At 52.4% G+C, this 14,102-nt stretch overlaps 2 protein-coding genes and 1 long non-coding RNA gene across 5 annotated transcripts in view; 1 reads left to right on the top strand and 2 right to left on the bottom strand.

The window, feature by feature from the left end:
* MCM3AP (minichromosome maintenance complex component 3 associated protein) overlaps positions 1–5,946 on the bottom strand; it is a 43,848-nt gene extending 37,902 nt beyond the window's left edge. The window contains exons 1-5 of one of the 2 annotated variants that reach the window (XM_060010188.1): positions 5,827–5,946; positions 3,657–4,978; positions 3,188–3,411; positions 960–1,038; positions 596–737 (exon numbers count right to left, since the gene is read on the bottom strand). In XM_060010188.1, the coding sequence (XP_059866171.1) occupies positions 596–737; positions 960–1,038; positions 3,188–3,411; positions 3,657–4,878 (1,667 nt within the window). In that variant the 5' untranslated portion in view covers positions 4,879–4,978; positions 5,827–5,946. Of the gene's footprint in view, positions 1–595; positions 738–959; positions 1,039–3,187; positions 3,412–3,656; positions 4,992–5,826 lie in introns of those variants that run through there. The other variant, XM_060010189.1, reaches the window with a different exon arrangement.
* On the top strand, positions 5,864–10,586 carry YBEY (ybeY metalloendoribonuclease). Of its 2 annotated transcripts, none has more exons than XM_060010190.1 (5): positions 5,864–5,985; positions 6,319–6,549; positions 7,544–7,672; positions 8,905–8,973; positions 10,012–10,586. In XM_060010190.1, exons 2-5 carry the CDS (start codon positions 6,340–6,342, stop codon positions 10,096–10,098), a joined length of 495 nt encoding a protein of 164 aa, XP_059866173.1. In that variant the 5' UTR covers positions 5,864–5,985; positions 6,319–6,339; the 3' UTR covers positions 10,099–10,586. The 2 variants fall into 2 exon arrangements, with proteins under 2 accessions (XP_059866173.1, XP_059866174.1); XM_060010191.1 differs by lacking the exon at positions 5,864–5,985 and adding an exon at positions 6,019–6,197.
* LOC132424493 (uncharacterized) lies at positions 6,380–7,569 on the bottom strand. The gene is made up of 3 exons (XR_009519204.1): positions 7,538–7,569; positions 6,901–7,037; positions 6,380–6,458 (listed from the first exon to the last, which is right to left on the bottom strand). It is a non-coding gene; the product is annotated as an uncharacterized lncRNA (long non-coding RNA).
* Positions 10,587–14,102: the final 3,516 nt, after the last annotated feature.

Genomic DNA, 14,102 nt, shown 5'->3' with positions numbered 1-14,102 from the left:
TGACTGCAAAACGTGAGGAAAACTATGCATTGACCAAAATATGTGAAGGATTGAACAGAAGCAGGCCTGATGTGAAAGGAAGGTGAGGTCACACGGGAGTCTGAGGCCAGGAGCCAACGGGAGGGAGCGGGGGAGGGAGGGAGGGAGGAGCCTTCGGGAACAGAGATTCCACACACACCGGGAGGTCTCTGAAGTGCACACCGAGCGCCAGACCTGGCCTGAGAGCTGCACACGGCTGCACAGTTACAACAATTGCTAGAAGCGATTATTAGGAACACGTGGTTTACAGCCAATTAGACGTTTTAAGGGGAAAAGTGATTACCTATACACGTACACGTCAGACGGGCTGACGACAGCAACTGCCTGGGCTGTGGGACTGAGGGAGGTGAGGCGCCCGGGCCTTTTCAGGGCCGCCTCCCTCTTCCCCTTCTGCAGGCCATCTTCCCACCCTTCAGCCCCTCCTTAGGTGTCAGCACATCACCCGCTTCCCTTTCACGTTGTCATGATGGCTATGAAATCCCTCCTGTTTAGTGACAATAGAAGTCACAGAACCCACTTGCCCTGTAAAACAGGCATTCGGAAGGACCAGCCGCACCTTTTATTCAGGCTGCCGGCTGCAGCCCTGGCCACGGGCTTGCCAAGAGGGGAGTGCTGAAAGGGTGTGTCCTCGGTGCCCGGGCCAGCTTCACCGTCACCTGGCTGCTTCTCCTTGAGGGAAAAGGGTTTCTTGTTGGGACCTGAGGACACAAGAGTCAGAACAGAGTTTATGATATCACAAGTCACTCGACACTGGACTTTATTTTTTCTTGAAAAAGTAATATTGTAATTGTGACAGGATGTTACAAAGGATCCCAAGGAAATATTACAAGGCAGCCCCACCCCACCCCCACCCCACTCAAAGCTCGAAGGCCTTGCACACAAAGCAGCAGAGACTGTGCAAAGATCAACTGAAAACTCACTTGTTTTTTTCTTGTGCCAGAAGATGGCCATATCCTTATGCAAACCTTTCCCCTTCTTCCTAGCCAGGGCTGCAGATGCCTGGAAAACAGTCCACAACACGAAGTACGAGGACATCAGGAGGCCAAAGGAAATGAAGCTCTCAAATGCAATTAGCAGAATTCTGTGCAGCGGAGCTACGCCTCTGCCAGCCACATGTTCTGGCCACACCATCTGCCTTCAGCCCCGGCAGCCACAGCCCGCACCTGCCTTGCCTGTCTCACAAGCATGTATTTGCCCTTCTCCTTTTCGAAATTAATCACTTTACCATGATAGAACCCATAAACTTGGCCTTACTGGCATTTGGTGAGATGAGTCTCACCAGCTGACTTACTATACGGGAACAGAAAGACTGCCAAGTCACTTAAACCCAAAAGGAAGCTGCAGAATGACACCCACGGGGTGCAATTTATCATAAAATATACATACACAAAACCAACTATATGTTAGTATACCTATAGATGTACCTATGAAAATGTTTAGGAAAACACTCACCACGCTAGATTACTGGTGCTTGCTCTAACGGGAGAGATGGGGGTGATGAAGGACCCCAACTTTCCATTATCAATGAACTGCTTACAATGACAATGTATTTATATATTTTATTTTTTACGTGTTTTTTTTAGGGTTCAGCTGGAAGAAAAAGCACATTGCAATAGCTAGAAAATAACTTTAAAAAAATGAAGATTGCTGTACGACCCAGCAATTCCACTCCTAAGTATATACCCAACAGAATTGAAAGCAGGGTCTTGAAGAGATATTTGCACACCATATTCATGGAGGCATTATTCGCAATACACAAAAGATGGAAACAACCCACGTCCGTGGACAGATGAATAGATAAACAAAATGTGGTAACACCCATACAATGGAATAAAAGAATGAAATACAACCACATGAATGAACCTTGAAGACATTATGCTAAGTGAAATAAGCCAGACACAAAAGGACAAATATTGCATGATTCCACTTATCTGAAGTATCTAGAACAGGCAAATTCATAGAGCTAGAAAGTAGATGAGAGGTCACCAGGGGCTGGGAGAAGGAAGGAATGGGGAGTTACTGCTTAATGGTTACAGAGTTTCTGTTTCAGAGGATGAAAAAGTTCTGGAACTAGACAATGTAATGGCTGTATAACATTGTGAACATAATTAATGCTGCTAAATTGAAAAAAAAAACCAACAGAAGGGAATAAATGGCAACCCCCTAAAACTGCACACTTTTTTGGCACAGAACTTCCACTCTCAGGAATTTAAACGAAGGATATATTCAGAAACATATGCACAAAAATGTCCACAAACAGAAAGTTAGCCAAGTAGGTAAACAGGATGGAATGCCATGTAGCACGTAACAACCCCATTCTCATCTACACTGTCCATGGATTTCAGAAGCTACTAAAGATTGCCACGTGAAGAGCTTACCAAACGGTATATGTGGTTGTGACCCCGTGTGCGTAAAAACAACGTGACTATATATTTACAAAGACGTCTACCATGGTCTTCATAGTTGATATCTTAGAGGATAGAACTATGGGTGATTTTGTGCCCCCTGCCACAGGACTTTCTGGGTTTTCTCCCTATGTTGACAGGTAATACTTCTATCATTTAAAAAAGTATGAAAACATGCTTTGTAAATTTTTATAGAACATAATTTTTCCCCACAAGAATATTCAGAAAAAATAACAAGATATATAAAGCTGCATAGCGTGAGCAGCTCATGTAAGTGTGCGCCCTACAACCAATGTGTTATGCGCGTATGCGCGCATACACAAGTTTAAAGTCAAGGTATATAAGCGATTAACAGCAGTTCTCCAAGGATGGGATTACAAGAAGATTTTACCTTTTCTGCATTGCTCTGAACGTTTACAGTGATCATGTACTATAACCACATAAAACAAAATCAAAAACAAAACAAGAAAACTCAAGCCTGAAAAAGTGCTATGTGGTTACAGGGACACTCCCACGTGACCTCGCGGGAATCATTCGCCCAGCATTTCTGAACACCGCACTCAGTGGGGACTGCAAGCTTCTCACAAATGACTCTAACTTATGAAATAGATAATGCTATTCCAATCTCTCTAAGTTAAGACATTAGAGTACTTTTCTAAATTCTAGCAAGCAAATAACTGATAGATTTTAAAAAACAGGTTTTAAAGTGACAAAGTTCACTTTAACTTTGTCGGAGTACTCACATGATCAAAAAAATACACCACTGCAAGCTTTTTGCTGCGCCTGGTATAGATGCGCTGCACTTTAGCAATTTTGCCAAAGTGGTTCTCCAGAGTGGTTCTGTCATTGAGATAGTCAGGGATGTTCTTGCACTGGATCGCTGTGACTTCAGCAGGAGACAAGCCCCCAAGACCGTCTGTGCTCTCACTTCTTTTACTCTGACGGCCAGGAGTTCCTCTTAGAGAATCTAGGGGATCAGAGAACGGGGGCAGAAATGTATCAGATGCAATGTTTTCAAACAATAGGAGGCATCAACCAGGTAAGAGCAAAGGAAATTTTCATGGATGTAAGACCTGCTCTGAGATCCTATGGTATGTTAGGATCCCTAATGTTTACAGGGGGTTTACTACGAAATTCAAACTAACATCCAGGGAAATTTACCAAGAACTTGCCAGCAGAATTTACCGTACTTTGTACATTTTTAGAACACACCTTCTTTTTTATCTCTACTTTCAGTTTCTTCCTCTTTATTCACACCTGGAAGCCGGGAAGGTGCCAGGACAGACTGACTGCCTCCTAGGACGGCCAAGTGGTCATTTTCCCCAGACTCGGCACAGCCAGTTTCCTTTTTAGATTCCTTGTTGCCCAGACGACCTACTTCTTTATTGCTTTTGAAGACATCCTGTATTGTCCGACCGAACAAAGTGCCTCCCCGGGGTCGATTCAAGCGGACGGGCCGTTTATCTGGAGGATGATCGCCCCTCAGCAGAGGGTCCAAATCTTCTGCTGCATCATGACCGTGCCTCCTGGGGGACCGGTCCTGGTCCTCCTTCCTTTTCAGTCCTTTCATGAGGCTGGGAAGTGGCTCCATTTGGGAAACAGCTTCTTCGCATCCTTGTCTGACACCTGTTTTGCTAACTGGGAAGGGTTCACCCAAGGACCCTGAAGAAGATATGGGGAAGCTAGCAAAGCCACTGTTAGAACTTCCAAGTAGTGCTTTTGGGCCTCTCTTCTCTTCCTCCACAGTCTGACTTGACAAAGCAGAAGTAAAGGCAGATGATGATGAATTATTATTACCTGGCTTTGAAAAGGTAAAATTTGAATTGGTGGCTGAACTACTCGTCACCTGAGAAAAACAAAATGGGGCCAGTCCCCCATGTCCACTACTGACTGGGTGGGAAAATGTAAAAAGTCCGGAAGTAATTTGGTTCTGAGTTTTCGCTGGCTCGGATTCAGCCCCCAATATTGGTCTGAACATTGAATTCTCCAGAGGTTTAAAGCTAAATTCTGTTTTCCCAAAACCAGAGCTTGCTATTTCTCCAGTCTCTGGTCCAAAAGTAGAAGTACTTGGGAATGCTCCAAGGTTGGGTGATTTAAAACTAAATCCTGGGTTTCCAGGCACAGATGAACTTGAAGACCCAGAGGTAGCTACAAAGGGCGGAATGTGTTCAAGTCCAGAAAAGAGTCCAACATTTGAGGTTTGGGAGAATCCTAATGTTTGCACTGAAGAAGAAGGACTTTGTCCAGAAGATGCTGGAAAGCTGGACACCTGTGAAAATCCTGGGCTCTTCCCGGATAATGTATTGTTTTGTCCAAAAAGAGAGGGCTGACCAAACCGAAATGGTGGCTTAGCTTGAAACGTCCCTATGGAACCACTGGAAGATGGTGGAAAAGCACTAGGCTGCTGCCCACTGAAAGGATTAGCTGGATTCATCTTCTGATCCAATTACTGGCAGGTAATAAATACGCGCAGAAAAGTAGATCCGCAAACGATCTGTTCAGCTAGGGAGCCCCCCCCTCATCTTCACAATACGCTGAAAGACAAAAATTCAGACCATCACAGCTATGTAGTGCTGGAAGACTAAGAAAAGAATTTTTAATCACATGTCAGGTAAAGCAAAGGGCTAAGTATTCTTATTTTCTGAGAGCCAACTGGTGGGGTTGTTGTGTTTTGTTTTGGTTTTGAGTGCGGGGTAGAAGTTGGTACAAATAAATTACTTTGTTACGGAGCTTTAAAGCATGACCGTCTAAAAACAAAAATTCAAAACATTTTACTGAATCGGTAAATTCACGGTAAAACCTCAAATAATAATATGAAAATACATGCCGTTACTCTTTTCAACTTAAAGACAGGAGGTTTCTGACGTCTTTCAATCTCGACAGCCAGAGAATTAGAATGCAACACTGTTAAAACATTAGTGTTTCAGTGTTTCCTCCCGTCTAATTTTTCTCCGAGTAACCAGAGCTCCAAATACTCTTTCCAGACAAAGAAATAATTTGCGTTTTTACACGCGGGCGATTACCCCCAGGAGCTGGCTTGAAGAACAAGAGTGCTCATGCAGAGGCTGCCACCCCAGACCGCCGAGGGACAGGGGCACCGGTGCAGCGCCAGCCAAACCTCGGGCGGCGCGGTGGGTGGCCCCGCACCCGCTGTGTTCCCCCCCGCGCCCCCAGTGACCTCCCGGCGCCCCTGGCCCCGCGCCCCTGGCCCCCCCTTCCGTTAGCGACACGGGCGCGGCCGCGGGAAAGGGGGAGACCTCCGCCCGCCCAGGCCCCGCGCCGCGCTCAACATCCGGCTCAGGGACGCCGCCGCCCGCCGTCCCACGGCCCCTTGGCGCCGGGCAGGAGCCGCCCGCAAGGACCGCGACAGCCAGAGACTCACCATTTCACTGCGCGCAGCGAGCAGAAGGCTACGCGGCCCCACTTCCGGTCCGTCCCGCGCCTGGGCCCCGACGCGCCCGGATTCCGCTTTCCGGCCGGGCGGCGGCGGCGGAGCTTCTGGTACGCGGCGTCTAGGCCCGGGCCCGCCGGCTTCCGCCCGGTAAGTTCCTCCTCCCCGAAGAGGGGCGGCGGGCGTTCCCCGCGGGCGGCCCGGAGCCGACGAGGCGCTCTCCGCCCCGCCCCCACTGTGCACTCCTTCACCGTTGGGCCCTTCCTCCCCGCTGCCCCGGTTTCCTAGTGGCTGTTGACGTGTGTCTGGCGCGCCTGACTCCACAGCGTGTACACGTCCTTCCGAGTTATGGCTTCCTTACGGTGAAAGGCACATTCCATGACGTTTTTCAACGAATTCCACCAAACAGGATGAATTGAGTGTGTGCGCGCGGGTGTTTCTGCAGAATTTAGGATGGCTTTCTGACTCGTCTGCCTCTTATAGGGCGCAGTGGCTCCGGCCGCGATGAGCTTGGTTGTGAGGAACCTGCAGCGGGCGGTGCCCCTGAGGCGGGCGCGGCTCCGCGAGAAGGTGCAGGCGGTGCGGAGAGCCCTGGGGGTGCAGAGGTTCGACCTGGGGGTCGTCTGTGTCGACAACAGAAAGATTCAGCAGATTAATAGAATCTACAGAGACAAAAATACCCCAACAGATGTGCTTTCCTTTCCATTTTACGAGGTAAAAGCTGTTTTCCTGTTCCTGTCTGGTCTACCTTCCTCTGTAAATCCCTGTTAATTATACCACAGACACGATTTTAAGTTTTACTTTGAAAAATTTCAAATACACACAAAATGAGAGAGTACCGTGTGACCATCCCCTATTGATCAGATCCTATCGCTGGAGGAGGGGAGGTGATTGCCGCCCTGACCCCACGTTCTGTATCAGTGAATTAGAGAGAAAGTGCTTCTGCAGTTTTAAGTGTGACTCAATAATGCGTATGTATAGACTGAAAACTTTTAAATAACTCTGAGAGTAAAAGGACAGAATTGGGTGACTATCTTAAACAAATCCGTGATATCAGGTCACTACCTATGTTACGTGAATGGTCGATTCGAGGCTCCCCACACTGTTCGTAACAGCATAAACTGAGGCAGCCCTTTCGGAAGGCAATCTGGCAGTTTTCCTGAAGTAAATCTTGATTACTGTTTAATCCACTAGTGTCACACCTAAGGAAATAAATGGAAAGAAAATAAAATGTTCAATGTGTAACATAAAAATGTATTAAAGTATCTACTTATCATCTTCCCTGATAGGAAGTAAAAATATTAACACCCTAAATATCAAGCCATAGGTGACTGGCTTAGTGTGAACAGGCCTCAACTGAATGCACTGGTCTTTATGGTCTTTTTGTGGGAAAATGAGAAAGATTATTTGTTTAGGACAAAACAACAACTGGAAAAAACAGAAATGTAAGCTTGTATCGATGTGGTGATTTAGCTCCATAGAAGTTAGGCAGCTGGGTGGTTGTGCCTTAGGAAGGATGAAAGAAATGGAAGGTTCATTTGACAGGGTGGGAACATCTCAGTCAGTCGTGTGCAGTGTCTCTGCCACGTTCCCAACTTGTCTGCCTTGGAGCTAGCGGCGCAGGGCCTTTCGGGGTGAAATCTGCGGGCCTGCGGTCGGTTAGTGTTGTGAGGTCGGGTTCCCCAAATGTGTGTCTCCTCACTCTCAGAGCCTGAAGGCAGGGGACATTCCGCAGCCTGAGTTCCCAGACGACTATAATTTAGGAGACATCTTCCTGGGGGTGGAGTACATCTTCCAGCACTGCAAAGAGAATGAAGATTACTATGACATCCTGACTGTAAGTGCTGAAATGACAGATCCCGATTGGCAAAGCAAAGGCTGATGTCCTCCACCCAGGCCATGAGAAGAGGTGGAGGCGACACGGGCATACACACCACCGTCCTCATGTAGGACAGAGGTTACTGGGGGAGACCCACAGGCAGGGGCAGCGCCCTCTCACCATCCCTCAGAGAGGAGAGCCTGGGCCGTGGGCTCTACGTGCCCCATGGCACCGCTGGGTGAGGGGAGAGGACAGGGCGCATCTATGTGGATAACTGAAGGGGGAGCCCCAAAAGCGGCCTTGTTCTTAGCTTCACCTCTGGAGATCAGCAGGCTGTGCTGAGCCAGCTCGGACCTGCTGCGCGAGCTTCTTGCCGAACTTTCCAAAGCAGGCAGGATTCTGGCGTCCAGGACCTTCAGGTCTGTCTCCTCAGCTTGATGCCACGAAGGGTGGTGGGAGTGTTCTGGAAAGTGGTGTGTGATTGAGTCGTGTTTTAACGTTCCTGTGGGTTCAGTTGAGGTGTTTTCCTTTGGCCGAACAGCCACACCCTGAATTACCATCTTTGGGGAGCCTAGTGCTTCCGAGGCTTGAAGCAGAGCTTAGAGCTTCCCAGCGAGACGCCTTGTGCTCAGGCGTCAGGGTGCTGCCAGGAGGAGGGTGTGCTTTCTCCCTGGGAGTTGGGGCAACTGCAGCATAGACAGGACTAGTCAGCACAGGTCTCAGCTCTGGGATCTCTGTGGCCAGCAGCTGTGCACCCCTGGGGGCTCTGGGCTGGGGGGCAGTTGTGGACCTCTTCCACTCCCCCACACCTCCTGAGGATTCTCTTGCCCCCAGCGGAGGGCCAGCCCACACTCCTAGGGCCCTCATCCCCCAGTACAGGGCCAGGCCAAGCCACTGTCTTCCCAGCTGGTGCCCAGGTGCACATTGGCACCTTCTAACAGCCCGGGGTACCTTCCCCCTTCCCCTGCCCTGGTCCTCCGTGTCTCCACAGCTACCCACCCGTCTGCCCCTTCCCCACCCCAGAGGAGGTCCTGATCTCCACATCCTGCCACGGGCCAGGCCTACTGCCGCTCCCCAGACCCCACCCCTGTGACCTCACCACCTGCCCACAGCCCTGCCTGGGCCCGGAGGAAGCTTCCTAACCTCCCACCAGGCATCCACTGAGCTCTCCCTGACTTCCTGCCCCTCCTCCCTGGCTCATGGCTTGGTCCTGACCGCCCCCTGAGGCAGCTTCTTAATTGTTCTGACAGGTGACTGTCACCCACGGGCTCTGTCACCTGCTGGGCTTCACACACAGCACGGAGGCCGAGTGGCAGAAGGTAGGAGCCATCCCCTGTCCCCAGCACACACACGGGGGGCATTGCAGCCTGAGGCCCCAGGAGCCGGGGCTGCACCACCTGCCCCTTGCAGTCAAGTATGAAAACCAAATGGAGAAGCGCAGTGAAATAAGGAACTTAGAATGCCTGCTTTATAAAAAAGACAGTGTTTGTCTTAAATATTGGACGCTCTAAATGCTGTTAACTGCATTGTTTATTCACTGTTGAAAGAAAGGTCTGAGGAGAGACACTACATTCCATAAATTCTATAAAATTCAAATGGCTTAAAGTTAAAAACCTTTACAAGAGACAGTGTGATGGTATTTGTCAATGGAAACGGGATCTAGAGCGTGCGGGTGTCTGATCCAGACCTGTTAGGTAAAGTCCTGTTTCCTGGAAGGCTGCCAGTGTTTCCTCTGTCTGTGAAGGTCTGTGTTGGTAGATGCACCATATTGTGTTTTATTAACTCGAATTACATTCGTAGTCAGATGGGTTCCCTGAACAGCATAGAAGAAAAGCATTTTTTCCTTAACGAGGTAGTCTCCGGGCAGTGGGCCTCTCCCCGGCCTTCCTAGGCTGCTGGGTCCACACGGGCCACACCCTGGCTCCCCCCCAACCCCCCGCCCAGCCCTGCTGTGGCCGCCTGGCTCCCCTGCTCAGCCCCACTGCTTCCCACACGCAGGCAGCATCTCAGGAAAGCCTCCAGCGGGCTTCCCACCAGCCTGCCCTTTCCCCGGGGGGCCGTCCTCACCCCCGCTCCCGTGCTTTCAGGGCCGGGCCACCCAGTCTGGCCCCTTCTCCTGCGACCCAGGCAGGCGCTCCTCTTCATGCATAGACCACCGCCCCAGCACCTGTTCCCAGCCCCCTGCTGGCTGCAGGGTTCACACGCCACCGGGCAGCACGTCGGTGCTCCCTGTGCACTGGGACCGCGGCCTGCCTTGGGCTGTGTGGGAGGCCCCGGGCCTCAGGGAGGGAACCCCAGGGCCCGAGGAGGCCAGGCCTCTGGGCCAATCTGGACCTGTTTCTGCCCCTTTCTTTCAGATGTACCAGAAGGAGAAGCAGGTTCTCGAGGAGCTGAGCAGGCACACAGGGACCAGGCTTCAGCCCCTGAGCAGGGACCTCTTCTGACCGAAGTGCTACCGTGTGGAGGGAAAGTGGATCCCCCCCGCCCCAGGGATCAGGGCTCCAGGGCCCCAGGGATCAGGGCTCCCCGCGCGGAGGTCCCTGCTGGCCACTGCTGTCCTGTGGGGCTGCACAAGTGCCAGCCCTAGCAGGCGCTGAATTCCACAAGTGGAATTTGCCTCTTAAAACACTAGAGAAGGGCTTCCCTGGTGGCGCAGTGGTTGAGAGTCCGCCTGCCGATGCAGGGGACGCGGGTTCATGCCCGGGTCCGGGAAGATCCCACATGCCGCAGAGCGGCTGGGCCCATGAGCCATGGCCGCTGGGCCTGCGCGTCCGGAGCCTGCGCTCTGCAACGGGAGAGCCCACAGCAGTGAGAGGCCCGCGTACTGCAAAAAACAAAAACAAAAAACATGAGAGAAATTTCCACTCATTTCTTTGTTCAGGACACAGTAGGTGTGTTATTTTCAGTGTTGTAAATAAAATAGTTCCAAGTGCTCAGGATGCAGAGGTGGGGCATGTCGGCCGCCTCCTCCCTGGGGCTCTGCCTTTGACAAAGAGGCATCTCCCACGTCTGCATCCCTTCAGGACAAATCAAGCAGCCCAGGTGGGCCTGCCCCCACTTCCTGTTGGAATCCTGCTGGATTCGGTCCCATCCAGTTCTCAGGAGCGCTGGGGCCTGGAGCCTTTGCTTGGTGCCTCTGCAAGGTGAGGGACAAGGCTGACCCTCGAGGTGGCCGCAGGGCCAGGCCTACCCACCGCAGGGCACCCTCAGCACGCCTCCTGCCGTCACCCACCCCTACCCATCGGTCGCGGTCAGGCAGTTGCTCACAGACTGTGCTCGAGTCCTTTGCCGTGGCCCCGGCATGGCAGAGCTCCGACTGCCATGTCCCATCCTCCTGTAGGAAAGCCTCCCTCCTGTCAGTATATCCTGCCGTGTGAATATGAAAATAAACCCAGGAGTTTACCCCAGAGCTTTATCCAGAGCTGTGCACAAGCTTCGGGCATCACGGGTGGGAGCAGATCTGGAAGGGGCGGGCGCCGAGCCAACCCGGGGCCTCCAAGCACTGACCACAGTGCCACAGACCCTCCAAGGAGCTCTGAACTGATCATGGCGATAAACCACAGCCTCTCGGAGACCCTGAAACCCCAAGTACTATGATTCTAATAATTTGGTTTCTCCCATAAATCGATCAGAAACATGAAAATGTGTTTCCCACTGGATTTGTGTCCTGAGCCTGGACTTTCCCTGGCTTTCGGGAACACGGGCCCTGTCATGTTCCTGAATCATTGGCCACGTGACCTATTTGTCATCAGTTAACCTCGTTCTCGGTTTAAAGTCTAACATGGCAAAGACCAAAGCTAACCCCACAAAGTTCTCCCCAGGCCTTTTTAAGGGACTGAAGGGGTCCTGAGACCCACTGGTCCTATCAGCGAGTATTTGGAGGTCACCACCTGCCATTGGAGCTGACCCTCCAGAACCTCTGGTCATGTCCGGAACACAGGCAGGTTTTCTCCTGAGCACGGGCCTGAGCAGAATTGCTGGGAGCTGGAGGCGGGAGGTCCAGCTTTATAGCTGATGCCTATGAGTGTTTCCCCGGGGCTGGATGGTTTGTCCCCGCCAGCAGCCGTAGTAGTGGCCCCCAGGTCCTGCTACCTGGTGTCAGGTACCGAGCAACCTGCGTGTGCCCTGACCCTCCGCTTGGATGGTGTCCACATGTGCACTGTGGCCATCCTGCATTTCTCTTGTCACCAGTGACCCTCTCCATCGGCATCCCCTCCACCAGAAGGGTGACTGGTCAGGTCTTATTGCCCATTCTCTACTGGTTTTTCTTTTTTCTTATTAATTCTGGGGTGTTTTTATATATGGTTGAAAACATGCCTTGAATTTTAGTACAGAATACGACCTGAATCTGAGAGAAGGCCGCCCCACGGTCTGTCAGCAGCCGTGCCATCTGCCCACCCCGCCCAGGCACGTGCTGTCACGTCCCAGAGCTTCCTGCAAACCCAGCATTGCCAGAGCAGGGCTCCTGCTCTGGGTGTCGCCGGCATCCCCAGCCCTTTACTGTCCTAGGTGTGTTCTAGATTCAGCTCCCAAGGCCGTGACGCCCTGGAGGTGCCGTGCCAGGTCCGCAGGCCGCTGAGCACGTGCAGTGCCTCTCGCTTCGTGTCCTCGACATCTTGCTGAGGGGACCCCCGCCAGCAGCCCCGCCAGGGTGCCAGGCATAGCTGGTCAAAGGAAGTTTTCTCCCAACACTTGCCACTAAGTGCCAGGAGCCAGTGCAGCCCCCACAGGCAGAGGTCAGGCCCACAAGACTGCCCCCCACTCTAGCCCAGGGGACCCACTGTCCAGCGCCGCCAGAAGCCAGGGCTTCCCACAGCCCCCGCCTCTGGTTCAGTAATTTGCTAGAATGGCCCACAGAACTCAGGGAGACACGGGTTTCTTACAAGGGACACAGATTGACAGCCAGATGGAGGCGTCCATAGGGTGACATCTGGGGGCTTATGTCCCCGTGGAGCTGGGGTGCACCCCCCAGATGTGTTCACCAGCCCCATTTTCTAGGGGTTTTGTGGAGGCTCTGCTAGGGTGGCGGGGCTTGATTAAATCGCTGGCCTCTGCTGATGGGCTCAGCCTCCAGCCCCTCCCCTCCCTGAGGCTGGGGGCGGGGCCTGAGTTCCAGCCTCTCATCAGGGCTGGCTTCTCCGGCGACGAGCCCCATCTGAAGCTCTCCAGCGCCCGAGTCACCTCGTTAGCACAGTCGCAGGAATCCAAAGGTTTTACGAGCTCTGTGCCAGGAACCAGGACAAAACCAGATGGCCATGTCGTCTTATGCTGCGGTATCACGCCATGCCACCACTGTACTCCCGGCACCCGGGCCCCAGAACCCGCCTCCCTCACTCCCAGGGCCTGCTCAGACCTCTTCAGCTTCCCCAGGTTGGCATGCCTCGGGGTGCTTTCCCGCCCGGGCCCTCCTCAGCAGTGACCGCCCCTCCTGCAGGCCCCCCAATGGTGGCCTTGCCGGGCGTTTCCCGGCACCGGACTCTCCCGGACTCAGGAACATGTTTCCTTCAACCCAGTTGACCCAGCAAGGCCAGCTGTGCGGTCGTAGGAAACATGTATGTTGGTATCTGCCCCTGGCTCCTGCCGTGGGGCTCCTCATAAATTCCCAAGTGACAGGAGCACCAGCAGCCCCTTTTGTCCTAATGAGGTGACTCTGGGCGGCTCCTGGGTGGAGGCTGGTCGCCGGGAAGACCAAGCCAGGATGAGAACCTTGGAGCTTACAGCGCCGCCCCACGCCCATTCTCCAGAGTAGGGAGGGGACTAGAGATGGAAGTGCCCGTGGATCAGGCCTGCGTGCAGCCCCCACAGCATAAGGCTCGGGGGGGCCAGGTCGGCAGACACAGCCGCATACCAGGAGGGTGACACACCCCACTCCACGGGGACACAGGTGGCAGCCTGGATTTGTGACTGAGCCCTTAACCCGTGGGATCCGACACCATCTCCCGGTGGGTGGTGTCAGAACTGGACTGTAGGACACCCATGCGGGGGTCACAGAGGACTGCTTGATGTGGGGAAACCCCACACATTTGGTGACGGAAGTGAAATGTTCTGTGTGAAAGTAAAGGACACTCACAGGTGAGAAAGACATAGGAGGGAAGGCGGGGCTTTCCTGACTTGGGAGGAAAACAAAACTGAGTTTTTCCAATTTACCAGACCATCCAAACATGGTGAACTTCTGTCAAATCTCTTCCCTCTATTGAATTAATAATTACGTTGAGAAATAAAACCAAAGGGAAAAGCCATGTTAGAAAACGTCAAACTGAATGGGAATTCCCTGGTGCCCATTCCCCGCCCCCCGCAGGCCGCAGTGCTGGGGGAGAAAGAAAGAAAGAAAACATCAACATGAAAATCAGGAAATCGGCTCAGACGTTTAACTGCACATTTAAGAAGACAGCGGCGTCTGTCGAGACGAGCTGCACTCAGGCACGCAGGCCCTGGCCCTCTCCTCGCT

Source organism: Delphinus delphis, chromosome 4 (genome assembly GCF_949987515.2).
Source record: "Delphinus delphis chromosome 4, mDelDel1.2, whole genome shotgun sequence".
NCBI lineage: Eukaryota > Metazoa > Chordata > Mammalia > Artiodactyla > Delphinidae > Delphinus > Delphinus delphis.
This window is presented reverse-complemented; position numbering and strand designations above follow the sequence as displayed.